A 25,375-nucleotide genomic window follows, 5' to 3' on the forward strand; every position below is an offset into this window, starting at 1 on the left:
CGTGCCGTACGTCGCCGCGCGCGTGCGCTCTTTTCCACGTGCGGAATCCCCGGACTCGTGGAGTGCCGGACGCCGCAGACGCCAGAGTCGCGCAGCTCCGCTCTCGCCATGAGGCCAGGTGCGCGCCGGGGTTGGGGTCGGGGGTCGGAGACTGGGCCCCGGCGGGAACTGGGGTGCCAGACGGGAGTCGGAGGGGCGGGGCTCTGGCCTGGGGTGGGGGTTCTGAGCCCGGATCCGGTCTCGGGCGGGAAGGGGGTCTCGGTTCCGCCCTATGATGGATGCTGAGCCCCGGGTTCGGGTTCCTGGTCTGGCGGTGTGTGACTGGCTTCGGAGGTCACGGCCGTGACTCGAGGGTCTTGGGCCTGGGGTTGGGGCGTCCTGACCTGGGGTTCATCTCACCGAGGCCGTCGTTAGGGGTCTTGGATGTTGGGCCGGGGTCAGGAGTCGGGGGTACTGACCCAGAGTCTGGATTCAGGCATCTGGGGTCTTGGCTCTCTGGGCGTAGGTTTGGGGGCTATGTCTTGGTTTGGAAGCGGAGAGTCCCTGATCTTGGGTCCGGGACCTGGGTCTGAGAGGTCCCCCGATTTCCTCCCGTATCGCCGCCGCTGCCACCGTCCCCTTAGCCACCAGCCCAGCTTTGCAGAGACAGCCGGAGTGGATGAGGACTCCCCGCTTGATGGCGGGTGGCCGTGTCTGGCCCGCTTTCCCTCTTTCTGCTCTTCCGAGGGGGCGGGTCCCTGAGGATGGAGTGGAGATCGAGGGCCTAGGGATTCTTGACTCCGCGGTGAGATGAAACTTCACAGGCCCAGAATAGGATTAGCCTGGGGTGGGGGGAGGGAGGGAGTCTCAGGGCATGAGTGGTTTTATTCTTTCGATTTTCCCCGAGATTCTGATGAACTCAGCCCCGCTCCCTCGTGGTGGAATGATGAGCCCTGGCTTTGACAGCGGAAGGTCTCAGTGCAAAGTGTCAGTCCTGGCTCTGCTTCTTAACCTACTGTGTGACCCTGGGCACATGGCTTTATCTCTCTGAGCCTCAGTTTTCTCATCAATAAAATGGCGCCCAGTTATAATTCAGTGAGATCATGTTAAGAAAAAACAGCGCATAGTGGTCATCATTTTACAATATGTAAGTATATCAAATCAACAGGTTGTACGCCTTAAACTTACACAATGTTGTATGTCCATTATATCTCAGCAAAGCTGCAAAAAAATAGCGCAGTGCTTGACATATAATAGTATTGGCTAAAATTATCTTTATATTCTCAAGGGGAACAAAATGCTGGTGTCTCAGGGCTTCTTAAATCAGGCTGCACCCCTCTCCACAACTTGCTCCACTGGAGTTGGGGAAATGTCTACTGAGACTAAAAGGGTCTGTTTCCTGGTACAGGTTTTCTTTTTTCTCAGCGTATGGAGAGATGGGGTCATGGGGTGGAGAATGGCGATGGGTTTGTGTGTGAATCCACGCCCCCTCCCGAACTCCCTTTCTCTTCCGTGTTCGGGGATCTACTGAGGAAGTGGGGTGGGAGGTGCCAGGCTGTGTCTCTGGGACTGAGACCCTGGCATGCCTGCGGGCACCCTGTGGTCTGATTCCCCCAGACATGGAGGGTACACCTTCCTCCCAACCCTTCCCCTGCTGCGCTAGGATATAAAGTTGCAAAAGGTGTGAGGAGTCAGCTCTTCAAGAAGGACTGGTGGCTTGAGAGAGGAAGCCTTTGGGAGATTATGAGCTGGGACGTGATGTCATTCAGACTTGATTGACACTTTAAAAGGATCCTTCCTGCTTCTGTGTGTAAAAGACTCGAGGGGAGCAACAGTGGAAGCGGGCAGCGCGCTGGGAAGTTGGGTGCTGTAATCTACTTGGAGATGATGTGGGTGGTCGCAGTGCACCTGGCTGACATCGTCACAATTTGGGAGTATATTTTGAAGACAGAGCCAGCAGTTTGTATGTGGGTGTGAGCGAGAGGAGTCAAGGACAACTACGGGTTTTGGCGTAACTGGAAGGAGAGAGTTGCTGTTTTTGAGATGGAACAGGCAGTGGGAGGAGAGCAGCTTTAAACCAGGGCATCTGTGGGCTCTCCACCCAACACTTCTAGAAAAGTGTACGTAAACGTGTTTTTCTGAGGAGTGGGTACTCCTAGTACATTTTTCTAAGAGCCCCAGGACCTGAAGTGGATGAAGCTGTGCCTGGAGTATCGGACTGGACGTTTACCCTTGTGTCCCCGTCCCCCTGCCATGCCCACGCTTCCAGGGCTCTGTTCCTCCGGCCTGGGTTGAGAGCCTCTTAGGCTCGTGGTTTCTCCCCGAGTAGGAGGGAGGGGCGACTGTTACCCTGAGTTTGAATGATAATATCAAACTGTGTGCCAGGCAGTGTAGTAAGTGAAGCGCCTTGTGTGTATGAAGTCACTTAATCTTGACAACTCCGTGAGGTGGGCACCGTGTTACCTCCGTATCTTCCTCTTTCAGGTAAAGCTGTCACGACTCCCAGGGACCTTCCCTGCTCCCTAGGGTCGGGAATGGCGTGGCCACCTCTCCTATGGGCTCCAAGAGCTGCTCGAGAGGAAGGACCCGGGCTCTCGTCACCTTCCGATCACCCGCTTTCTGAATGAACAGAGAGGCTGCTTTCTCCACGAGCGGAGCCCAGGGGTTTAAGGGTCATCAGCGGACAGCTCTTGGAATCGTTACTGAGCCCATACTTGGTGTCAGGTGTTGTGCAGGATGCTGGGGATGCAGTGGTGACCAAAACAGTTCAACATCCCTGTCCCTTTGGAGCTTGATTCTAGCGGGGGAGGTAGGCAGTGACAATACGAAAAATGCATGGATGGCTGTTGACAGGAAGAAAAGAAAGGCGATGCAGCCCGAGGAGGCCCTGCTGAGGAAGGAACATTGAATCAGAGACCTGAGTGCAGGGAAGGAGGGGCGGGCCTAGCAGATGTCCACGGGAGCCAGCTAGGGGGAGCAGCAGATGTTCAAGGTTTAGAAGCCGGAGAGCGTGGTTGTTCTTGGGGAGGAAGAGCCTGGGGCCCGAGGTCAGAAGTCAGCGGAAGCTGGAGCCTTGTGATGGCGGACTACATGGTAGAATAACTGGAGGAACTTGGAGAAGCCCCAGGCCCACCCGAGACAATTAAATCGGAATCTCTCGGTTGTCTGGATTAGCCAAAGGGGAGAGCCGCCGATTTCGGGCTTTGGAAGCCAGAGAAAGGAATCCTGAGTTGATTGTGAATGTGATGGAAAACCAGGGAAGGGCTTCGGGCAGGGGTGCTGAGATCGGATTTGCTGCTTTAAGAAGCTCCATCCCCAGTTGCTCTGGACGGCAGGCTGTGCAGAGGAGCCGGTCGCGGGAAACAGCGCTTGGTTACACGGAGGAGTTTGAAACTGTTCATTTTTACCGATTACACTGGGACTAGCGATTAGTTCTCCCGTTCCTTCCTGAACGCCGTTGAGAGGCATGAAACTTCCACAGAGTGCATATAATGCACCTTTAGAAAAACTGCAGCCTGTTTGCTGCTGAGTAGTTTACAGCAAGTGAGATCATTTTCAACATCACTAATCTGCACGCTAACTTGCTTTGTAACTCCCGTGATCTTTCTGAACCGTGCTGCAGAGCTGTTGAAGCCCACACAGAAAGTCAAATATTGACTCTCTCAGCCCCAGGAGAATTCCGTCTGCTTCCAGCATTGTTTGGTGCTCAGGGCAGTGAACAGTGTCTCCTCTCTCCTGAAGTGATGAGAATAAAGTCTCTCTGAATCTCTTGTTTTCCTTAAACTTTCCATCATGTTGACAAGCCGTAAACTGCTTAAGAACTGTTGTCCATCTGTGAGGGGCAGTTCGGGGTGTTTTCTTGTTTTTCCCCTGAGCTGGAAGATCAGTTAGAAGGAAAGAGGTCTTGCCAGACTCCCCTCTCTTTGGGGAGTGGGCGCTTTTCTTCCAGGCACGAGGTCAGGAGTGGGAGGGCACGCGGATGTTTCCAGAGTCTGGGGGACCCTCCTGCCATGCTGCATGCACACACGCACTGTTCACTCTTCTCCAGACTAATCAATATTGAAAATAGGATGACTTCCGTGACTCTGCTCTCCAAGGAAAGCAGGATACTGACAGTAACTTTCATCTACCTGTATGCTCCTCCCCTGTCGTAAGCCCGTCATTCCTCCCTCCCAACCCCCGAGGTCCTGAGTTTCACCGTTATCATTCCCTTGCCTCTATTTGGGGGGAGTGTGGCGTGGTTTTCTCGGACTTGCCTTTTCAGTGAACGTCACGATTCTGAGATTTATCTCTTGTGACTGTTGATCTTTCCCACTGTTGACTAGGAGTCTTCCCCATAGCGTTTGTCCGTCCTGCCGGTGGACATTCAGGCGAGCCCTGAGTTCTCGTGCCAGTGGACACGTCTGCTGCTGCACACGTTTCTCCAGTTTCTCCCCCGAACGGAATGACGAGGTGCACGAGTAACTTTTCCAGCTTCGTTGCCCTGATTCCTGTTTCTGTTTCCCCCACAGGTTTCAGCCCCCGTGGGGGTGGCTTCGGTGGCCGAGGGGGCTTTGGTGACCGCGGTGGTCGTGGCGGAGGCCGAGGAGGCTTTGGTGGGGGCCGAGGTCGAGGCGGAGGCTTTAGGGGCCGTGGCCGAGGAGGAGGAGGAGGAGGAGGAGGTGGAAGAGGTACTCAATGGGGTTGGGGCAATGGGATGGACGAGGCCTGGGCAGGGGGAGCCGGGAGGGAAGAGATGTGGGGTCTCCCTCTCTCACTGCATCTCTGCCTGGTAGGTGGAGGGTTCCATCCTGGGGGCAACCGGGGTCGTGGCCGGGGAGGAAAAAGAGGAAACCAGTCCGGGAAGAATGTGATGGTGGAACCTCATCGGCATGAGGGTGAGTGAGGAAGGCGGGGGACCCACTGAGGGGAGGGGTGGGGTGGGGCGAGGTGGGGTGGGCTGTGGCCAGAGTCTTCACCCCTGCACTGGTCCCCTCACTCAGGAGTCTTCATCTGTCGAGGAAAGGAGGATGCACTAGTCACCAAGAATCTGGTCCCTGGAGAATCAGTTTATGGAGAGAAAAGAGTCTCGATTTCGGTGAGACTGGCACCCCGTCCAAGCCACAGGGCCCCAGCTGATGGCGTAACCCACAGTCTGCTCTCTCTGCCCCCAGCATGTGTCCCACACATGACAGTCAGGGGACCTCTCCATACATAAGTCAGATTGTGCGCTCCCCTCCCCAGCGCCTTCAGGTTAAAGTCCCAAGTCCTCAGTGTGGCCTGGAAGGCCCTGCGGGTTCTGCTCCCCTCCCCACTCCCTGGCCTTGTCTTTCTCCCGAGGCCACCGTGTGCCACCCTGTCTGTGGAAAGCAGCCCTCACCACCACACTCCGCCCTCTTAGCCTGCATCGTTTTCCTTAGGACCGGGCACCCTCGTGCCTCGGGGCCTTTCTGCACCTGGCATGTGCTTCCCCCGGTGACTTGAGTGGCCCCTCCCCTCCTTCAGGTCTGCTCCAGGTCTGCCTCCGGCTTGCTCTTTTCTCCTCGTGCCTGTCACTGGCTCCTGTGCTGGCCGTGTCACGCAGTTCCGTGTGCACTTACTGCTTGAGGGCAGAAACTTTGCCCTGTTCGCTGCGTGTCCCCAGTGCCTAGCGTAGGGCCTGGCACGGATGCGCCAGCACAGCGGCTGCCTGGTGAAAAGGGCATGGGTCTTGCCATTACCTGGTATGATCTTGTCTCTGTTCACTGTCTGTCACGGCCCCTTCTCCCCAAGTCACTCACCTCCGTGAGAGGGCAGGCACTGCATCCATTGTGGTCACTGCTATATACCCACGTTCATTTCTTGTTCAATGATTGAGCGCCCGGTCCCTTTTGAGGGCCCGAGGGTTAAGGGCGATGGGGTCTTGCAGAAGAGCCCCGCCCTGACTTCCATCCCCATCTCTCTGGGCCCAGGAGGGAGATGACAAAATCGAGTACCGTGCCTGGAACCCCTTCCGCTCCAAGCTGGCGGCAGCGATCCTGGGCGGCGTGGACCAGATCCACATCAAGCCGGGGGCCAAGGTGCTCTACCTCGGGGCTGCCTCGGGCACCACAGTCTCGCACGTCTCTGACATCGTCGGCCCAGTGAGTGGACGGGGAGGGGTCGGGGTGGGGGTGAGTATGGGCGGGTGGCGAGGTGGCAGGGAGGGAAAGGCCCTGGCTGCTTCTCTGCGCTGCGTGGCTTGGAGCCAGGCCCTTCCCTCTGAGTGAAAGGAGCAGCTTGAACCACGTGGTCTCCGAAGCCTGATTCAGCTCACTCCTGAGTTCTTGGCCTCGAGGGAAGGGGCGTGGGCATCGAGGTGACTAGTGTTAGCGGGGCCCAGTGCTGAGAGGCTAGATCTCACGCTGTTTGATTTGGTCGCCCTCTTTGAGTGACTTCCCATCACTGGGCCTCAGTGTGTTCCTCTGTAAAATGGACATAACGATAGTGGTTAAACGGTGGGATTTTGATTTGGGGATTGGAAGAGATGCCGTGTGCAGTGTGTATGGCCCCAAAGTAGATGCTCCGTACATGAGGACTGGTGTCATTGTCGTTGTTATTTGATTTCTTTTAGGACGGTCTGGTCTACGCAGTTGAGTTCTCCCACCGCTCCGGCCGTGACCTCATTAACTTGGCCAAGAAGAGGACCAACATCATTCCTGTCATTGAAGATGCTCGGCACCCGCACAAATACCGCATGCTCATCGGTGAGGGGTCTAGGGGTGGCCCAGGTAGGGTAGGACAGGCTGCTCCGGGCTCCCTGGAAGAGGCCGCGGGAGCCCTGACTCGGATGGCCCTGGAGTGGATGAGCCTGCAGTGTGGAGAAGGGTAGGGGGAGCCAGGTGAGGTCCCACTTCCCACTTCAGGGTCTTGGGGGTCTCGCGCCCTCAGAGGGCCAGCCTCCTTTCCTCCGGTCTCCTGCCCCTCTCCCTAGGCCCCCTGTACTTCCTGCCTCCCTCCAAAACGTGGTCCTTTTTACACTGGCTTAAGTGTGAAAGCCTCCTTCAGCGGTCCCCCTCATCACCTGGGGAGCTCATACCCAGAAAGCAGAGCCTGAGGCCCAGAGGGGCCCAGGTGAATATTAATGACTTTTAAAAATTCAAAAGCATAATGTAAAAATGGAACGCCTTATAATCCACCCCCAGAGGGGACTGATACGAACCATTTGCTGTCTGCTTTTCCCAGTTTTGAGAAGTCCGTTTTCATTACATTGTCTTTTCATTTTTTTAAGTTGTTATTTTTTTTAATCACAGTCTTAAAAATGTTACTTTGCATTCCGCCGGTTTTTCTGTGAGTTTTTTCATGCCCTCATCCCGTATCCTTTGTCCTGCAACTTGTTTGCATTTGACAAACCTGCAGACGCTCTTGCCTCTAAGTGCTCACCTTTACTTGCCTTTTTGATGATGTGCCTGTCTCCCCCCCAGACCCGGGAGCATCTCGAGGGCAGGGTCCGGGTCTGACTCGTCTCTGTGTTCCCCACGCCCAGCCCAGGGCTGGCCACAGAGTAGGTGGCAAACATGGTTTACAAGAGGAGTGGATGGATGGTGTGACTGTGGGTTTTAGACCCATCTTGGCACCATGGAGGGAGGGGGATCAGCGGGGGGAAGTGAGACTGGAGGCAGGGAGACTGCCAGAAACCTGCTGGTGAAGGCGCGCAGGCCCCTGGGAGGAGCTGGGAAGATGCAGTGGATGTGGGTTCCAACTGCCGCTTTTTCCTCCCCAGCGATGGTGGATGTGATCTTTGCCGACGTGGCCCAGCCAGACCAGACCCGGATCGTAGCCCTGAATGCCCACACCTTCCTACGTAACGGCGGCCACTTTGTCATTTCCATTAAGGTGCGGGGTCCACAATGGGGTGCTAGTATCTTCTCTCTCTGTGACTGCCAAGCAGCCAGTCAAAACAAGGGGGCCTCCATCCCCCACAATCCAGGCAGTCTGTTCTAGGCCTCTACCCCTCCCCAGCTCCCTACAAGCCACCTCTGCCCCAAATCAAATAGCGTGTGATGAAAAATGTCTGCAAAACTGAAAAGCTGCAGATTTTAAAATGCAGTAGAATGCAGTGGCCAAGGGAATGATTGCAAAGTCTGGCCAGCTAATGTCGCACACCAGCTTGAATTAAGTGACTTTGAGTAAGACAAGCTATGTTGCCTGTTTCTTTACTTGTCAAACAGAAATATTAGTCCTATCTCTTTTAGTGTTGATAAATTTAATCCTATATATTGACTAAATTTATCAATATATAGGGGGGCCGGCCCTGTGGCAGAGTGGTTAAGTTCACATGCTCTGCTTTGGTGGCCCAGGGTTCACTGGTTCAGATCCCCGGCATGGACCTATGCACCATTTATCAAGTTGTATTGTGGCAGGTGTCCCACTTATAAAGTAGAGGAAGATGGGCACAGATAGTAGCTCAGGGCCAATCTTCCCCAGCAAAAAAGAAAAAAGGATTGGTGGCAGAGATGTTAGCTCAGGGCTAATCTTCCTCAAAAAAAAAAAATTATCAATATATAGGAAGTGTTTTAAGCAGAGCCTGGTGTCAAATAAATCCTGGATAAACGTTAGGTGCATTTTAAAACCGTTTTATCTTGAAATACAGAGGCCTCTGCTGTGTATCCTTCACCCGGATTCTCAGCGTGTGTTAGCCTTTTGCTACATTTGTTCTGGTATTCTCAGCTGCATTGTTACGCTTGTTTAAGAGGAAGTAGAAGAAAAACCTCTGGGTGTACAGTTTAAACACTGGCTTTCACGTAAACAGGGCTCTGTTGAAGCTTCCTATTCGAAATCCAAACCAAACCGAAAACTCCTCTCAGGAAGTCTATCCCTACATTTCCAAAGCCTGAGTTTCACTGAGTTGCCAATAAAAACAAATACGTCTGGTTTAAAGAGCACAAAAAAGGGGAAGCGGCCCGAAGGCTCGCTGCAGACTTGAGATCCCCTGTCCTCCGCAGGCCAACTGCATCGACTCCACCGCCTCGGCCGAGGCCGTGTTTGCCTCGGAGGTGAAGAAGATGCAGCAGGAGAACATGAAGCCCCAGGAGCAGCTGACGCTGGAGCCCTACGAGAGAGACCACGCCGTGGTCGTGGGCGTGTACAGGTGAGTAGGGGCCGGGAGGCGCCCGCCCGGAGCCGCGCGGGTCCTGTTAGCGTTGCCCCAAAGTGGGGAGGGACTCTGATCCCCTCGTCTCCTTCCTCTCGCAGGCCACCCCCAAAGGTGAAGAACTGAAGCCCGGCGCCGCCTGGACTGCGAAATTGTGTTGCTACTGTCCCGCGTGTGTTTTTCTATTAAAAGACTCCTCCGTCGCACTGTCTGCCGCTGATTGCTTGGCGACCGCTAGAGACATGGCGCATGCGCCTTTGGTCCACTTGCGCGGTGGTGGGGAGGATTTGTTCCTCTGGTCACACGGCGCATGCTCCTTTCTTAGCTGACATTTGCGCAGCCGCAACCCGGATTTCGGCGCTTGGGCGGGGTTGGTAGCTCACTGCGCATGTCCACCGGTAAGCTCCGCTGGGCGCAGGCGCGTAGTGTTGCCCTGGGTCACGTGAGAGGGACAGATGGGGGGGGGGGGGGGGGGGGGGCCGGGGGGGGGGGGCCGGTTTGTTGTGGTCGCCATTTTGCTGGTTGCATTACTGGGTAATCGGGGCCCTGGCTCGCCGCGTCCGCCGGATACCTTCAGCCCGTGGGCAGGTCTGAGCTCGGGCTCCCCGAGCAGTTTGAGTCCCCTTGCCCGCGCCCTCAGGTAACGACGCGGCTGCGGGCGGGGCGGCACGCGCTCGCGGGGACGGGGGCAGTATGGGACCCGCCCTGCCCGCGTCGCCGCGAGACTTAGCACGAGGCCGAGGGAGGAGAGGAGGGGGGTGGCGGGCAAGTGCAGGCCGTGCTGGCTATTCATAGTCGGATTCCTGGAAGGGGCCGAGCCCGAGGGAGCAGTCCTAGGAGGGAGGCCGGGAGGGGGGGGAGCGAGGCCCCGCTCCCGCCCTTTGTTTGGGCTCGGCTCCGCCGGCCGCTTCGTCGTCGCCTAGCAACAGCTGTCCTGAGCTGTGATTGGCTGAGCTCTTGGTAGCAGCGGCCAATGGCACGGTTGTTGCCATGGCAGGTGCGGACTGCCAAACTCAGTCGGGCCCCGCCCGCCTGGGCTCCGCGGGCTGGGGCGGGCCTCTAGGGTGGGGGGCGGGACGCCGGGGTCCCCGGGGGCGGGTGGCTGCGCGGGGCGGGGCGGGGCCGGCGGGGCGAGGGTTAAGCCGCCCCTCCCCCGTCCACCTGCTTTCTCCTTCCCCCGCGTGCCCCGGGCTGACCCTCGTCCCCTCCTCTCCCCGCCCCCGGCGGCGGCGGCTGCTGTTGTCACCCACCGGGCCGCCTGTCCCGCTTGCCCTCCCCGCCGCGGGGCTTGCCGGGCCGGCCGGGCCGGGACAGGCGGCCGTCTCCGCACCGCCGCCACCGTCGCCATGCTGGCCGCTCGCCCACCCCACTGGGGGCCCCACCGCGCCCCAGCCCCCCGTGGGCCCCGCGCCAGCCCTGACCCGGGTAGGGGGTGGCGGCTGGGAGAGACGGTCCTGGTGTGGGAGGGCCCCGAGGAAGAGGTGGTTTTGGGGGGGAGCTCCAAGAGAGAGGAAGGGTCGTGGAGTGGGAAGGCTTGGCACAGAAGAGGGTTGCCATGGGAGAAGGCCCGTGGGGAGAGGATTTTCGTGTGGCCGATACTCTGGAGGGGAGAACTCTGTGATATTTTGGGAATTTGGCTAGGGACGCCTTCTAGGAATGGGCACAGTTGTGGATTGACCCTGGTGTAGAGAGAAGTGACTGGAGAAAGGGCTCCGGTAGGCATATTGGATGGTGGGGAGGGGAGGAGAGTCCAGTGTAGGGGAGAGAAGGCCGATTGCTCTAAACCATGGGAAGAGACGCCTCCCCTTTGCGCCCATCTGGAAGAGTGGGCCTTGAGTGGGAGGTGGACCTTGGAGTAATATGAGGAAGGTCCCTGATGTGGCTGGGGGAACTGGAATACGGTATGGGGACTCTACCTGAAGGGGTGGTCCCCGATATGGGAGGAAGTGAGATACTGAAGAGGTCTTGGCGTGATATGGGGAGAGTTCCCTGGGAGTAGTGTGCTCTGGTGGATGAGAGTGCCGTGGCGGTGGCACTCTGATATATGAGGAGTTCTCAGATAACCTTGGTCTGGTCAGGAGGTCCTCAAGGACCCTGATGTGGTTTGGAGGGGGCCCAGAGGACTCTCATGTGGCCTGGGGGATCCTAGAGTTCTCCGGTTTGGGGCACATACTGGGAAGGGTAGATCTTGAAATGGAGGGACCTTACTGTGACAAGAGATGAGATTCTGAGGTTCAGGGGGGACTGCGGGAGGGCAGCATTTAGTGTGAGGGGCCCTGGGAAGGGCCAGGAGTAGACATGGGAAGAAAAGAGTGAGCCCTTCTCCCTATACCATGTGTGGTTTCTATCTTTTTCTCCTCTTCCTTCCCCCAATTCTTGGTGTCATTCTGTCCTTTCCTGCCATGACCCACACCCCTGCCTGGCTCCCCATCGTTCCCTTCACATGTTCCCCTCTTGGTGCCACCTACTTCATTTATCTGGTAATCATTTGTTGAGGTATTCCGCTGTGTCCCTCCTCCCCTTCCCCGCCCCCCGCCGCCGCTTCTCTCTGTCCCCTCTCTTCTTTGCCACCTGTTGCTCCATTGCACCCTTTTTATCCTCCCTCTGTACCCTGCCTTCTCTCTAATGTCCACCTCTTTCCCGCCTGGCACTGTCCCACGCATCCCCTTCTTCTCTGTTGTGCCCCCGCCTCCCGCCTGCTCTCAGGTCTCAGCGGCGGTGGCAGCCGAGGTGCAGGATGCGAGAAGGCGCCCCCCGGCCGGGCTCCCGCTCCAGGCCTCGCTCCCTTGCGGCCCTCTGAGCCCACCATGGCCGTCCCACCAGGCCATGGTCCCTTCTCTGGCTTCCCGGGGCCCCAGGAGCACACGCAGGTACGCGGTTGGCTGGCTCATCACCTGCCTGGGGCAGGGGGAGACAGGGGATAGACGGGTCTTGGGGCCAGAAGATAATGTGGTTGCCCAGGACATCTTCTGGGGACATGCAGGGCCCTATGGGGGTGGGAGGTAACAGAGGAGTGGCTGGCAGAGGCAGGGTTTGGAGAGCCTGGGTTCAAATCCTGACCTGGTGCTAAACTGCTGTGGTTCTCCGCGCTTCAGTTTGCTGTTCTCTAAAATGGGGCCAAGGATACCTGCCTCCCAGGGTTGTGAGGAGGAAATGAGTTACCGAAATGCCTGTGCAATGCTGAGGACAGTGCCTGGCACATAGTAGACACTCAATAAATGTGCACTAAGCAAAACAAGTCCAGAGTGGAAGATCTGGAGGGCATGAGAGGGAGGAAGGCTGAGCCTGAGGGGCCTCAGAGCCAGCAGAGCCAAGGGTACAGGGTAAAGATCCTCAAGGGGGGAGATCCCTAAGCCTCTGAAATGCACAGCCTGAAGCGGGAGGGAGCGGGAGGTCCAGGCTGCTGGATCCAGATCCAAGACTTGGGTGCACACACTCGCAAAGATGCACAGAGGAGGTGAGCGCAAGGGTTGGGAAGGCCCCCAAGATAGGGGGTCCTCAAGATGCGATACCCCAAATGGACAGTCTCAAGCCAAAGGATCTGGAGGGGCAGAGCCCAGGTTTCCTCTCTGATCTCTCCCACTGAGGTTCTGAAAGGAGTGAAGGTGTGGTGAAGGAGGAAAGGTCAGGGGTAAACAGCGCACTCCTTCAGTCGCTCAGCAGATCTCCCATGGACCCACTGTGTGCCAGGCCCTGCTCCAGGCGCTGGAGCTCCAGCAAGAACAAGATCAATCTCTGCCACTGGGGAGTGTACGTTCTAGTTGGGTTGTGAGACAGTGACCACGTAAATGTGTGCGCACTAATGATGAGCCCGCCGCCCAGAGTTCTCCCCCTTGAGGTGGGAGGCAAAGGCCGTCCTCAGTGCCCACCCACACCCCGCCCCCAGGTATTGCCTGATGTGCGGCTGCTGCCGCGGAGGCTGCCCCTGGCCTTCCGGGACGCGACCTCGGCCCCACTGCGCAAGCTCTCCGTGGACCTCATCAAGACCTACAAGCACATCAATGAGGTGGGCAGGCGGTGGGGGACCCGGGCTGGTGCTGAGGGGACCTGGCTGCTGGGACAGGCCACTCACCAGACCCCATCTCCCGGCCGGCTGGCTGGGCAGGTATACTACGCAAAGAAGAAGCGGCGGGCCCAGCAGGCACCGCCTCAGGACTCGAGCACCAAGAAGGAGAAGAAGGTCCTGAACCACGGCTATGACGACGACAACCACGACTACATCGTGCGCAGTGGCGAGCGCTGGCTGGAGCGCTATGAGATTGACTCACTCATTGGCAAAGGCTCCTTCGGCCAGGTGCGGGACGCCCTCCCCCACCCTGAGCCAGGGACTGGGGACACGGGCACCCACTGACATCGACCCACAGCCAGGGCTTCAGCAGCTTCCAGTTCTGTGCTGGGCCACTCACCCTAGCCTAGTCACTAGGTTTCCCTGTGCCTCAGTTTCCTTCTCTGTAGAACAGAGCAAATAACAGGACTCTCACATTAGATGCTATTATCTCACGTCCACTGCTTACACTAGTGCCTGGCTGTTGGTGGGCACTCAGTTTTGAATTACTGTTAGTGATACTGGGGGTTCACCTTGGCTGGGGGGAGAAGAGTGGCGCCTGGCTCTGTCCCGCTCCTCCTCCTCCCCCCACTCTGTGATGTGCCCCGCTCCGGCAGGTGGTGAAAGCCTATGATCACCAGACCCAGGAGCTGGTGGCCATCAAGATCATCAAGAACAAAAAGGCCTTCCTGAACCAGGCCCAGATCGAGCTGCGGCTGCTGGAGCTGATGAACCGGCACGACACGGAGATGAAGTACTACATAGGTGAGGCCCGCGGCAGCGGACCCGCTCAGGGATGGGACACCCCCCGTCCGGGAGGGGCTGGTGTCCCCTGACATCAGTGCGTCTCCTGCCTTTTCCGTGATTTTTGCTCTACGCACATGATGCTGCTGGTCCGAGTTTAGCGGGTGCTCACGAAGGGTCAGGCTCATTGTAAGCACTTCACACACCTCCATTAGTTGAAGCCTCGCCACGGCCCCGCAGCGGGAGGGGCATCACTGTCCACAGCTTGGAAACTAAGAAAGGGGGGCATTCAGGTGCCGTCCTTGCCTAAGGTGGCAGAGTTTGTACTCGGTGGAGCATAGTCTGAGCCAGCAGTGGGCCCCAGAGCCTTTCCTCTTGACACCTGGGCCGTGGTCTTCCTCTCTCCTCCGCTGATTCCTCGTAGAAAAAGCAAGTGGATTTAAAGAGTGCGTTTCTTCGAATATACATCCTTAGCATAAACGGAAAACGTCTCTTTCACCACAAAAATAAACAGAACCGAGACTAACACCATGTGATCAAATTAAATGAGGAAGTGTAGAATGGTGTGAAAGAGCCTGCAGCACCAAATGGAAACTTTCTGGTTCAATCAGAAAGTTTGATGGAGACTTGAAAAGAATTAACTTTTCTTAATCAAGAAAATCAGTCAGGGGGCTGGCCTGGTGGCATAGTGGTTAAGTTCGGCATGCTCCACTCCAGCAGCCCAGGTTTGGTTCCCGGGAGCAGACCTACACCACTCGCACAGCCATACTGTGGTGGCAGCCCACATACAAAATAGCAGAGGATTGGCAGAGATGTTAGCTCAGGGCGAATTTTCCTCAGCAAAAAAATCAAAAAACAAACTTTTTCTTGGTGTGAATCAAGTTACAGACCACATAAAAACATCCTGACTAGCCCACCACAATTTGGCCAGTGCTGACAGGCAGAGACACAGGCCGCTTCCAGCCTCTCCCCTTATTACTGTGTACCCCGGGCCACCACTGGCCCTCTCTGAGCCCCGGTTTCCTCTCCTCGGGCCCTTTCCGTCCCCTCCCCGCAGTGCACCTGAAGCGGCACTTCATGTTCCGGAACCACCTGTGCCTGGTGTTCGAGCTGCTCTCCTACAACCTGTACGACCTCCTGCGCAACACGCACTTCCGCGGCGTGTCGCTGAACCTGACGCGGAAGCTGGCGCAGCAGCTCTGCACGGCGCTGCTCTTCCTGGCCACGCCCGAGCTCAGCATCATCCACTGCGACCTCAAGCCCGAGAACATCCTGCTCTGCAACCCCAAGCGGAGCGCCATCAAGATCGTGGACTTCGGCAGCTCCTGCCAGCTCGGCCAGCGGGTGCGGCCCTGCGCGGGGCGGGGCTAGCGGCGGGGCGGCGGGGCCCGGGGGTGGGCTAGGCTGCGATGGGACTGTCGGGTGCAGCCTCGAGTGGCTGATGCCTGAGGGATGGTGCTTGGGATGGGGTGTCGCGGGTGGCGAGGGTGGGGCCGGTGGGTGAGGCGGGTGAAGGAGAGGGCCGCAAGGAATCCTGCCCAGAGGAAAGAGAAGGGTGCAGCTGAGGCTGCCAGCTGTGGGCAGGGGGAAGCTGGGCTGGCTTTGAGCCTTGGGTGGCACTTGGCTCAGTTTTGTCCACCCCGTTCTCTTAAAGCTGGGGATGGGCGGGGAACGCTGCAGCTTCATGTCAGCTGGCATTGGATAACGCTGGTAGTGGCTTGAAGAGGGTCTGGATTGGGAGGGCGAGAAGGGCCTGGGCCTGCAGACTGCCAGCCGCTGGTGACCAAGAGGGGCCCAGGGTCAAGCCTGGGGATGGAGATCAGGGTCAGACGAGGCCAGCAGACTCCTGAGACCGATAACTAAGATGGTGGTGGTGGCTCCTGAAAAGCTGGCGCTGTTCTCAGGGTTTGGAGCCCCATCCGAGGTTTTGGAGGCAGGAGGCTCGTCCTAGCCTGGGGGTGTCGGTGGCAGCAGTAGGGGAGACCAGGACCTCTGACTCCTGCCCTCCTCCCCCAGATCTACCAGTACATCCAGAGCCGCTTCTACCGGTCGCCTGAGGTGCTCCTGGGCACACCCTATGACCTGGCCATCGACATGTGGTCCCTGGGCTGCATCCTAGTGGAGATGCACACCGGAGAGCCCCTCTTCAGTGGCTCCAATGAGGTGTGCTCTCGGGGGGTGGGGGTGCGCCGAGGCGGTGGACGCCTGGCAGCCTGCTGAGCCTGCCCGCCCGCTCGCAGGTGGACCAGATGAGCCGGATTGTGGAGGTGCTGGGCATCCCACCAGCCCCCATGCTGGACCAGGCGCCCAAGGCTCGCAAGTACTTTGAACGGCTACCTGGGGGTGGCTGGACCCTACGAAGGACAAAGGAACTCAGGAAGGTGCGGCCCCTGCCCCACGCCGCTCCTCCCACCCCGGTGGCCCCTCACTCTCTCACACTTGGGCCTCCTTCTCCCCCTGCTTCCTCTCCCTTGTGTCTTTCCCTTCCTTCCTCTCCCCCTTGTCTGTCCTTTCCTTCCTCCCCAGCCCACCCCCTCTCTCCTACGCACCCCACAGCTCTTCTTAGCTTTTCTCTTTCCACTTTCTCTCTTGTGCCTCTGTTTCCCCGTGTGTGTCTCCCTGCCCCTCCCGCCCACTGACGGCCACTCTCTTGCCCCCCCTCCCCCCCCCTCCCTGCCAGGATTACCAGGGCCCCGGGACACGGCGGCTGCAGGAGGTGCTGGGCGTGCAGACGGGCGGGCCCGGGGGCCGGCGGGCGGGGGAGCCGGGCCACAGCCCCGCCGACTACCTCCGCTTCCAGGACCTGGTGCTGCGCATGCTGGAGTATGAGCCCGCTGCCCGCATCAGCCCGCTGGGGGCTCTGCAGCACGGCTTCTTCCGCCGCACGGCTGATGAGGCCACCAACACGGGCCCGGCAGGCAGCAGTGCCTCCACCTCGCCCGCGCCCCTCGACACCTGCCCCTCCTCCAGCACCGCCAGCTCCATCTCCAGCTCTGGTGGGTGCCCAGTGCCAGGTGGGGCAGAACAGGGCGTGGGGGCAGCTCTAGTTGGCCTTGATCTGGGGGACTTGCTTTGAAACTGTATGCTCTGAATTCCAAAATGAGTGAGGCAGGAGAGCTCCGACGGGCTTGGGCTCAGGCCTCTAAAACTGGTTCTGACTCTGACATCCAAAACCAAACTCTGACCCCTGATCTCAAAATTGAGCACAAACCTTCAAATGAGCACTCATCCCAAAGCCCAAACCTGGGCCTGGGCCATACCAGACTCAGCCACCCAAAAACCCAGAGGCCTCTCCTCACCTACAGCCTCTTCTCTCCTCCTCTGGCACTTCCAGGAGGCTCCAGCGGCTCCTCCAGTGACAACCGGACCTACCGCTACAGTAACCGATACTGTGGGGGCCCTGGGCCCCCCATCACTGACTGTGAGATGAACAGCCCCCAGGTACTGGGGCCTTGGGGACTGTGAAGGTGGGTGGCAGGGTGTCTAGGGCTTCAGGACCCGGGTCTCCATCACCCACTCCTTGTTCCTCTGTTCCTTTAGGTCCCAGCCTCCCAGCCGCTGCGCCCCTGGGCAGGAGGTGACGTGCCCCACAAGACGCATCAGGCCCCTGCCTCCGCCTCCTCACTGCCCGGGGCCGGGGCCCAGTTACCCCCCCAACCCCGATGCCTTGGCCGTCCCCCATCACCAACCTCACCACCACCCCCAGAGCTGATGGATGTGAGCCTGGTGGGCGGCCCTCCGGACTGCTCCCCGCCTCACCCAGCGCCTGCCCCTCAGCACCCGGCTGCCTCAGCCCTCCGGACTCGGATGACAGGAGGTCGTCCACCCCTCCCACCCCCTGATGACCCTGCCACTCTGGGGCCTCGCTTGGGCCTCCGTGGTGTACCCCAGAGCACAGCAGCCAGCTCATGACCCTGCCCCCTCCCTGGGGCCCCTCCTGAAGCCATACCCCCCCATCTGGGGGCCCTGGGCTCCCATCCTCATCTCTCCCCTTGACTGGAATTGCTGCTACCCAGCTGGGGTGGGTGAGGCCTGCACTGATTGGGGCCTGGGGCAGGGGGTCAAGGAGAGGGGTTTAGGCGCACCCTCCCCACTAAGGACTGGACCCTTAGCCCCCTTCCCCCCTTGTTTTCTATTTATTGTACCAAAGACAGTGGTGGTCCAGTGAGGGGAGACCCCCCTCACCCAAGGGCCCTAGGAGGGGGTGGGGGCAGGTAGGGGGAGATGGCCTTGCTCCTCCTTGCTGTACCCCCCAGTAAAGAGCTTTCTCACATGCCCGCCTGAGCGTTTGCAGGCCCTCGGCCCCCCTCACCTGGCCCTCAGAGGCACGGCAGGGAACGGTATTTGGGAAGGGGTGCTGGAAGAGCTTGGTCGTGTGGGACGCGTCCCTGAGGAAGTGATGGCTGTTGGTGCAGAAACGGGGCTGCGGCAGGTCTGGGGTCTGTGGAGTCCTGGACAGAGATCCTGGAGAGGACCCTAGCCCACATTTGCTTTTTCCAGGGTCAACTGAGACCCCGAAACGGTAAAGGCCCAGCTCTGGCCTGTCTCTGGGAAACATCAGGTTCTACCCTAATAAGCCAGGGCTTCCACAGAGTCTGCACAGGAGTGTCCCTTATGCCAGGCAGACATCCAGAAGGTGCTGAATGCACATAGCAGGCCTCAGTGGTGCCATCTGGGGAACGGCAGGCAGGCCATGGGCACAGACCTTACACCCCACACGTCTGGTCTCACCTTTGGAACCATTGCGAAGCACGAGACTCGTAGGCAAAAAGATATTCCCAAGGTTGCAGGTAAGTGGGCCTGTTTCAATGGCAATTCAGAAACTTCTGTCTCCCAACCGGCCAATCCAGAGCTGCCTGATTCAAAGGGCACGATCTCCTAGCATCGGGGTGCGTCGCTGCTTGGGAAACGGAGTTCCGCCTAGCAGTGGCTTTCTGGCCCTTCGTTTGGGGACTACAAAGACCAGAATTCTTCGCGCCCACGTGTTAGGGGCGGGCCCTCAGGCAGCCTATCAGTGGTCAGAAGCCGCCCGGGGCCCGGATGCAGGAGGCGGGCTGTAGAGGAGGAGAAGGCCGTGATTGGGTGGTTCTGGCCAGCTCGGGTGTCGCGTTCTCGTGGCGTGCGGAGGGCGGGGTCTCCGGGCCGTGCCGGGAGAGCAGGCCGGCGGCGTTCGTGGGTACCGAGCGGAGTGTGGGCGCTGAGGCCGGAAGCGGCCCTGCTCCGAGAGGCATCGGTAGCCGCTCTGGCCCGGCTCGCGGGAAGCCCGGTCGACAGGAGGGACAGGCAAGGGCCCCGCTGCCTCCCTGCGTGTGTGAGGTAACGGACGCGTCGTGGGACGCGGAGGGACCCCGCACCGCGCGCGGTGGGGAAGCTCCCGGAGGAGGGGAGCTGTGAGCAGAGGCCGAAGACGGAGGGGTGTCCGGGGGTGGCGGGGGTGCGATGCGGAGCAGCCTGCGGTGCGGATGGGAGCTGCAGGTGATCTGGTGTCGGTGGAGATCTTATTGGAAGTTCTGTATGAATGAGATCGTGGAAGATTTTGTTGGCCATTTAGAGGGCTTGGACTTTGTCCTGATGGCAGTGAAGAGCCACGGGAGGGTTTCTAAAGGGAAGGGGCCTGGCCCAGTTTGCTGCCATCTGGGAGTGGATTGAGGGGAGAGAGACTAGGTCGGGAGCCCGGGGTGGCGGCTGCGGCAGGCTCCTCGGCAAGAGGCCGAGCTGACAGGCTGTGTGGAAGGACGCGGCGGAGAGAGGCGGGAAAGGAATATTTCCGGCACCTAGAACAGTGCCTGGCATACTGGAGATACTTAGTAAAAAAATTTTTTTTAATGAACTTTCCTAGGAGGCAGGTACCATTATGATCGCCCTTTTGCAGATGAGGATACTGAGAGCAGAGAAAGTTAAGTAACTTGCCCAAGATCACATAGCTAGGAAGTGGAGGGCTCAAGATTTGTGTGTGTGTGTGTGTCTGTGTGATCCACGGACTTAGCAGGGTGCAAGATGAGCCTCAAGACATCAGCAGGAGCCAAATCGTGTAGGTCCTGTAAGAAATGTGGGATAAGCATGGAAGTGTTTATCGCCAGTTTCTGTTTCCAGACCTGCTCACTGACAGCCTACATTGCATCTCCGTTTGGATGTCCAGAGAGATCTTGAGAGTTATTTTGGCCAAACTGAACTCCTGGTCTTTTCCCCAAAACCTGTTTCTCCCACGTTCTTCTCAGTAAATGCCACTTCCATCCTTGTCGTTGCTCAGACCAAAAGCTTTGGAGTTGTCCTTGACTCTCCTTTGTCTTATGACCATGTGTGGTCCATCAGCAATACCTTCAGAGTATATTCAGAACCTGCACATTTCCTCCCAGCTCACTCTTGTCACCCTGGTCCTGTCCATCCTCATCTCCTGCCTAGACCATCATGGCAGCCTCCTCGGTGGTCCCCTTGTTCCTCACAGTCAGTTTGTCACATGCAGTCAGAGGGATGCTGTGAACACCTGCATCAGGTCACATCTCTGCCCTGTTCAGGACACTCATGTGGCCCCATGTCACAGAGAGAGAATGCAAGAGTCTTCTCCATGGCCTCAAGGCCCTGCGTGATCTGTTCCCGTTACCTCTCTGACATCATCTACTCCTCTCTCCTTGTTCACTCTGATCCAGCCACTCTGGCCTCAGGGCCTTTGCGCTTGCTGTTCTCTTTACCTGGAGCACTCTTCTCCCAAATAGTCAAGGCTCCCCTTCACCTTCTCTAGATCTTTTCTCAGATGTCACCTTCTCCTTGAGATCTTCCTTGACCACCTTCTGTAATGGTACGACTAACATTCATCTGTTAACTTCCCATTAACTTCTTTCTTAGCACTAATCATATCATTACTTAGCACACTATATAGTTGATTTATCTGTCTTACTTATTGTCTGTCTCTCCTCTCCTCCAGCAGACCACAGGCTTCATGAGGGCAGGGGCTGTTGACTACTTCATGCTTTATCTCCAACACCGAGGAGAGCTCTTGGCACACAGAGGCTCAGTAACTATTTGTTGAATGGATGGATGGATGATTTCAGAGCACAGCCCCTGACCTGGCATCCTGGGGACTCTGTTGATCTTCTTTCCACAGAACTTTAAGGGGCTGCCTTCCAGTTTTTTGAGGTCTCAGACCTTCAACAAGTATTTCATCTCGCCTCTGCTCTGTGCTCAGCGTTGGGAGCACAGCAGAGAACAAAACGGTTTCCCTGTCCCCAGAGAGCTCTCGGTCTCGGGCTGGGGTTCAGATCACGCGCTCATCACACACACATGAAATTACAAAGAAAGGGGGAGGGCGCTAGGAACACGCTGGACAGGAAGTCTGACGTGGCCCCCGGAAGTGAGGTTTGAGGCGATGAAGGAATAGGCCTTAGCTCCATTAAGAGGTAACGGGGTGTAGGGTCAGGGGGGCACCTAGAGGCCGAGGGGGAGCCAAGGGCTGCACCACGCAGATGCTGAAGGAGTTTGGGTCCTTACGCCTGGGGAGTGGAGGTTGTAGGGAATTCTAGGCGGTGGAAGGAGGCGTTTTCAGTTAGGTGTGCTGAAAGGTCCTCTGGCTGTTGCGTATGGAGTTAACTTTAGGGGCTGAAGGACTGACGTAGAGACCCGTGACGAGGCTGTTAGCATGAGACTGACACAGCTGGTACTAAAGAAGGCCGCACGCTCTTTGCTGTTTCTGCCGTCAGGAGGTGGAGTCCCCTCCCCTTTCGCCTGGGCTGCCCTGTCATTTGTTTGGACCAGTAGAAGGTGGTGGAAGTGATGCTGTGCAGGCTGGGGGCCCGGGCCACAAGAGGCCTGGCAGCTCCTGCTCTCACTCCGGGAGGCCTGGGCCGCTGTGTGAGGGCGTCCAGCTACCTGGCTTGAGAGAGACGTGGAAGGAGAGCCGCCCCGCCGGCCCCCAGCTGTCCCGCTGTTTCAGCTGAGCTGCCAGACGTGAGTGATGCCGTCCTGGCTATTCCAGCCTGGTTCCCAGCTGAAAACGTGGAGTAGAGACAAGCCATCCCGAGTCACCTCGCCCTCTGCACCTTGCCCAAGTTACAGAATCGAGAGCAAATAAACGGTTGCTGTTTTAAGCCACTCTGTTTTGGGATAATTTGTTATCCAGCAATAGCTGACTGAAACAAGCTAACGTTTTTTGAGATCTTACCATTTTATGTGTTGGCTCATTTAATCCTCATGGTCAGCCTGTGTGGTAATGTTGTTACTGCCATTATTCTGATGAGGAAACGAGGGCACAGAGAAGTTAATGAAGTTAACTTCATTAGCAAGATATCCTGGCACGTCATCGGGCTGAGTACGTGGTAGCTGCTGTTATCAGCATCGTTTCCTCTGTATTAAAATTTCTGTGATTGTTACAGAAGTGGTAGGAGGGCAAATAAAAGCATTATTAACCCACTTACGAGTGGTATGATTTTAGATATGTGACTTCACCTCTCTGAGGCTCAGTTTCTTCACTGTGAAATGGAGAGTATAGTGCTATTCCTCTCACAGGGTTACTGTCAGGAGGCAGGGTCTGACAGAGAGCAAATACCTAATATATGGCAGGGATGATAATTACTATGAAGCATGCATCCAGGTTGTGTGGACAGCGATCTTAGCACCACAAGGATGAAGCCATTTTCTTGGAAGCCCTACTGGAAAGACAGAAATGTCCTTGGTGATACTGGTGAAGTGCTGGATCAGGCCTTACCTGAAGTGAGATTACTTCTGGACTTTACAATAAATCTTTTTGCATCATTTAAGCCATTAATTTGTATCATTAGTCTTTTTGTATCATTTAAGTTGAATCAGGCTTTCTATTACTTGGAACCAACATCCTAACTGATTCCACGGTTTTATTCATTTATTTGTTGATTCGTCAGATATTGAATATTTACTCCATGCCAAGCACTGTTTCAGGTGCTGCTGTTATAACAGTAAACAAACCCCTCAAAAGCCCTGTCCTCATGGAGCTTACGTTCTAGTGGGGAAGGTGGATGATAAGAAAATAAATATTGATGATAAGCTTGAGGGGAGGAGGGCTGGAGAGGGACAGAGCTACCATTTTAGGTGGAGGAGTCAAATAAGACATCTTTGAGAAAGTGTCAATGGAAGAGGACCTGACACAAAGGGAGGAAGCCAGCTGTGTGTATATTTTGGGAAGAAGGACATTCCAAGTAGAAAAAACAGCAAGTTCAAAGGCCCTGAGGTCAGCTTGGTGTGTTGGAGGAGTGAACTGGGCCAGAGTGAGCAGCTGGGAGGGGTGGAGCTGAGGGCCAGGCACGCAGGGCTGGCTGGGCCGCCAGAGGACTTGCAGTGGCTTCTCAGTGAAAGGACAGGCAGTCGGAGCCTTCTGAACTCCACAGTGCTGCGGTCTCGCGTCACCGGCTGCTGTGTGGGCTCCAGGCTGGAGCGGGACTCCAGTGTGGAGGCTGCCACACTAGTGCAGCTGAGGGACGGTGGTGGCCTGGCCGCAGTGGCCGCGGTGGAGGTGGGGAGACACGGTCGGAGCCTGAATGTAGTTTGAAGGAAGAGTGGGCAGGATTGTGGGGGATAGGCGTGGGGTGCGGAGGGGGAGTCAGCGACCCTTAGGCGTTTAGCCTGCGCCGGGAAGGAAGGAGGCCAGGAGCCGCGGAAGACTAGGGCTGTGGTGTGAGCCTCCCAGTGGCCTCGCTGGGCCCGCAGGGCGGCCTACGACGCTGGCATTCAGGGTCTAGGTCTGGGCTGGAGATGCAGATTGGGAGTCACTTTCATCTTCGTAGCGTTAAGGCCCAGGATGAGGTTACTAAGGAGGGGAGTGTAGACGGAAACGAGGTCAGGGAGTGGGAGCAGGGGCCTGCGAGGCGGTGCTGGAGCGATCCAGGAGAGAGATGGCAGTGGCCTGGAGCAGGGCGGGGCAGGAGGGGCAGTCGTCGGGAGATGCTGCGAGGGCAGGTCCCCAGCAGCCTGATGGTGGGTGAGGACGGTCGGCTGGACGAGGGCCTCGTGAGAATGGGACAGCGTTGGGACATGGGGCAGGGGCTCTGCTTTCCTCCTTCCCTGGGCTCTGTGCTCTCCGCCTCTCGGGGCCTCTGCTGCTTCCTCTGTTTGCAGGCAACTGGCCTGGCCCCGGGTGGACTCCTGCCTCGACTCTGGGTGACCCTCCAGTGCTGTGCCCCACAGCCCCTCTGTCCCCATTTGAAATTCCTCAGACAGGAGTCGCATAGCCGGGGTGCTGTGTCCAGTCCTGCTCAACCTGCTGTAGCTGGAGGATTCCCGCAGTGACGTCTCAAATAGTTGCAGTCACAAAGCGTTGCTGACAGGCGGAGTGGGGGCAGGCGTGGGGCGGGGGGGTGATTTGACCCTGTTTTCATGGCTAGGAGGGACAGGCCATTTACGTAACCTCAGATGCACCCTGTCTTGGGTGGCTGGGGGCGGGGAGCCCAGGAAGGTGGGCTCCAGCGGCACTGGGCTCAGAGGGGCAGCGTCGAGTCGGGGGAAGTGACGGGAGCCAGCACGGCCGCTGCCTGCCGCAGGTCCCCCCACAGCGGCCGGGGAGCCACTCATTACTCGTCGCTCTCGAGGGACACAGCGATGACTGAGACAGCCTCCACGCCGCCCTCAGAGCACAGCCCGAGCGGAGACCCTCGCCAGACAGGCTGTGGGGCCCAGAGGGAGCTCCTGACACGATTCAAGGTAACAGGAAGGACGTCCTGGGGTGGAGGACACGTGAGGCGAGAGCTAAAGGGGCAGATGTGGGAGGAGGGCGGGCGCTGCAGGCCTCTGCGTGTAGCCAGGTTGGTAGGCACTTAAGAAAACTGTTTTTATTTAATAATTTTAGATTTACAGAAAAGCTGCAAATTTGGTACAGAGACTTCCCTTATACCCTACACCCAGCCTATTAACATCCTACATAATTACAGTACCTTTGTCAAAACGAAGAGTTTAGCATGAATTAGTAGTCTATTAATTGGATTCCAGACTTTATCCATCTTCCACCCGTTTTTCCACCGACGTCCTTCTTCTGTTCCAGGATCCAATCCAAGATGCTACGCTGCGTTTATTCATCACGTCTCCTTGGTCTCCTCCAACCTGTGACAGTTCCCCGGTCTCTCCTTGTTTTTCATGCCCGTGACAGTTTGAGGAGTACCGGTCAGGTGTTTTCTAGAATGTCCCTCAGTCTGATCTGTCTGACGTTTTCCTCGCGGTTAGATCGGGATCATAGGTGTGAGGAGGAGGACCCCTCAGCTGGTGTTGACCTGGCTCCCTTCATTCCGGTGGCGTCTTCTGGGTTCCTCGGCTGGAGCGTCGCTGTTTTTCCCTCTCTTTACTCTGTCACGAAATCCAGCCCACACTCGGAGGGAGGAGAATTAAGCTCCAGCTCCTGGAGGGAAAAATACCAAAGAATTTGTCTGCATGTGTTAAGACCACCACAGTAACTAATAAACATGGGAAGATACGTGGCAGCCGTGCAAAGGCCGTGCTGTTCTCAGTTCCACAGCTCGTTTTAGCGTTCGTCCACGGCAGTTACTACTGTGGTGTTCCAGTGG

General features: G+C 57.4%; 2 protein-coding genes across 5 annotated transcripts; both read left to right on the forward strand.

Annotated features, from left to right (window-relative positions):
- On the forward strand, window positions 1-9,273 carry FBL (fibrillarin). Its single transcript, XM_046684371.1, has 9 exons — window positions 1-118; window positions 4,491-4,649; window positions 4,755-4,856; window positions 4,962-5,056; window positions 5,910-6,080; window positions 6,551-6,683; window positions 7,700-7,812; window positions 8,922-9,067; window positions 9,172-9,273. Exons 1-9 carry the CDS (start codon window positions 109-111, stop codon window positions 9,194-9,196), a joined length of 954 nt encoding a protein of 317 aa, XP_046540327.1. The 5' UTR covers window positions 1-108; the 3' UTR covers window positions 9,197-9,273.
- Window positions 9,274-9,557: 284 nt separating this feature from the next.
- DYRK1B (dual specificity tyrosine phosphorylation regulated kinase 1B) lies at window positions 9,558-18,132 on the forward strand. Of its 4 annotated transcripts, XM_046683129.1 has the most exons (12): window positions 9,742-10,495; window positions 11,777-11,940; window positions 12,957-13,076; window positions 13,176-13,364; window positions 13,733-13,880; window positions 14,917-15,203; window positions 15,876-16,022; window positions 16,100-16,240; window positions 16,540-16,575; window positions 16,660-16,855; window positions 17,194-17,300; window positions 17,400-18,132. In XM_046683129.1, the coding sequence occupies exons 1-12, from the start codon at window positions 10,417-10,419 to the stop codon at window positions 17,769-17,771; spliced, it is 1,986 nt and encodes a 661-aa protein (XP_046539085.1). In that variant the 5' UTR covers window positions 9,742-10,416; the 3' UTR covers window positions 17,772-18,132. The 4 variants fall into 4 exon arrangements, with proteins under 4 accessions (XP_046539087.1, XP_046539085.1, XP_046539086.1 ...); XM_046683131.1 differs by lacking the exon at window positions 9,742-10,495 and adding an exon at window positions 9,558-9,710 and having other exon boundaries at window positions 16,540-16,855; XM_046683130.1 differs by lacking the exon at window positions 16,540-16,575 and having other exon boundaries at window positions 9,743-10,495.
- The last annotated feature ends 7,243 nt before the right edge of the window (window positions 18,133-25,375 follow it).

Source organism: Equus quagga, chromosome 13 (genome assembly GCF_021613505.1).
Source record: "Equus quagga isolate Etosha38 chromosome 13, UCLA_HA_Equagga_1.0, whole genome shotgun sequence".
Classification (NCBI taxonomy): domain Eukaryota; kingdom Metazoa; phylum Chordata; class Mammalia; order Perissodactyla; family Equidae; genus Equus; species Equus quagga.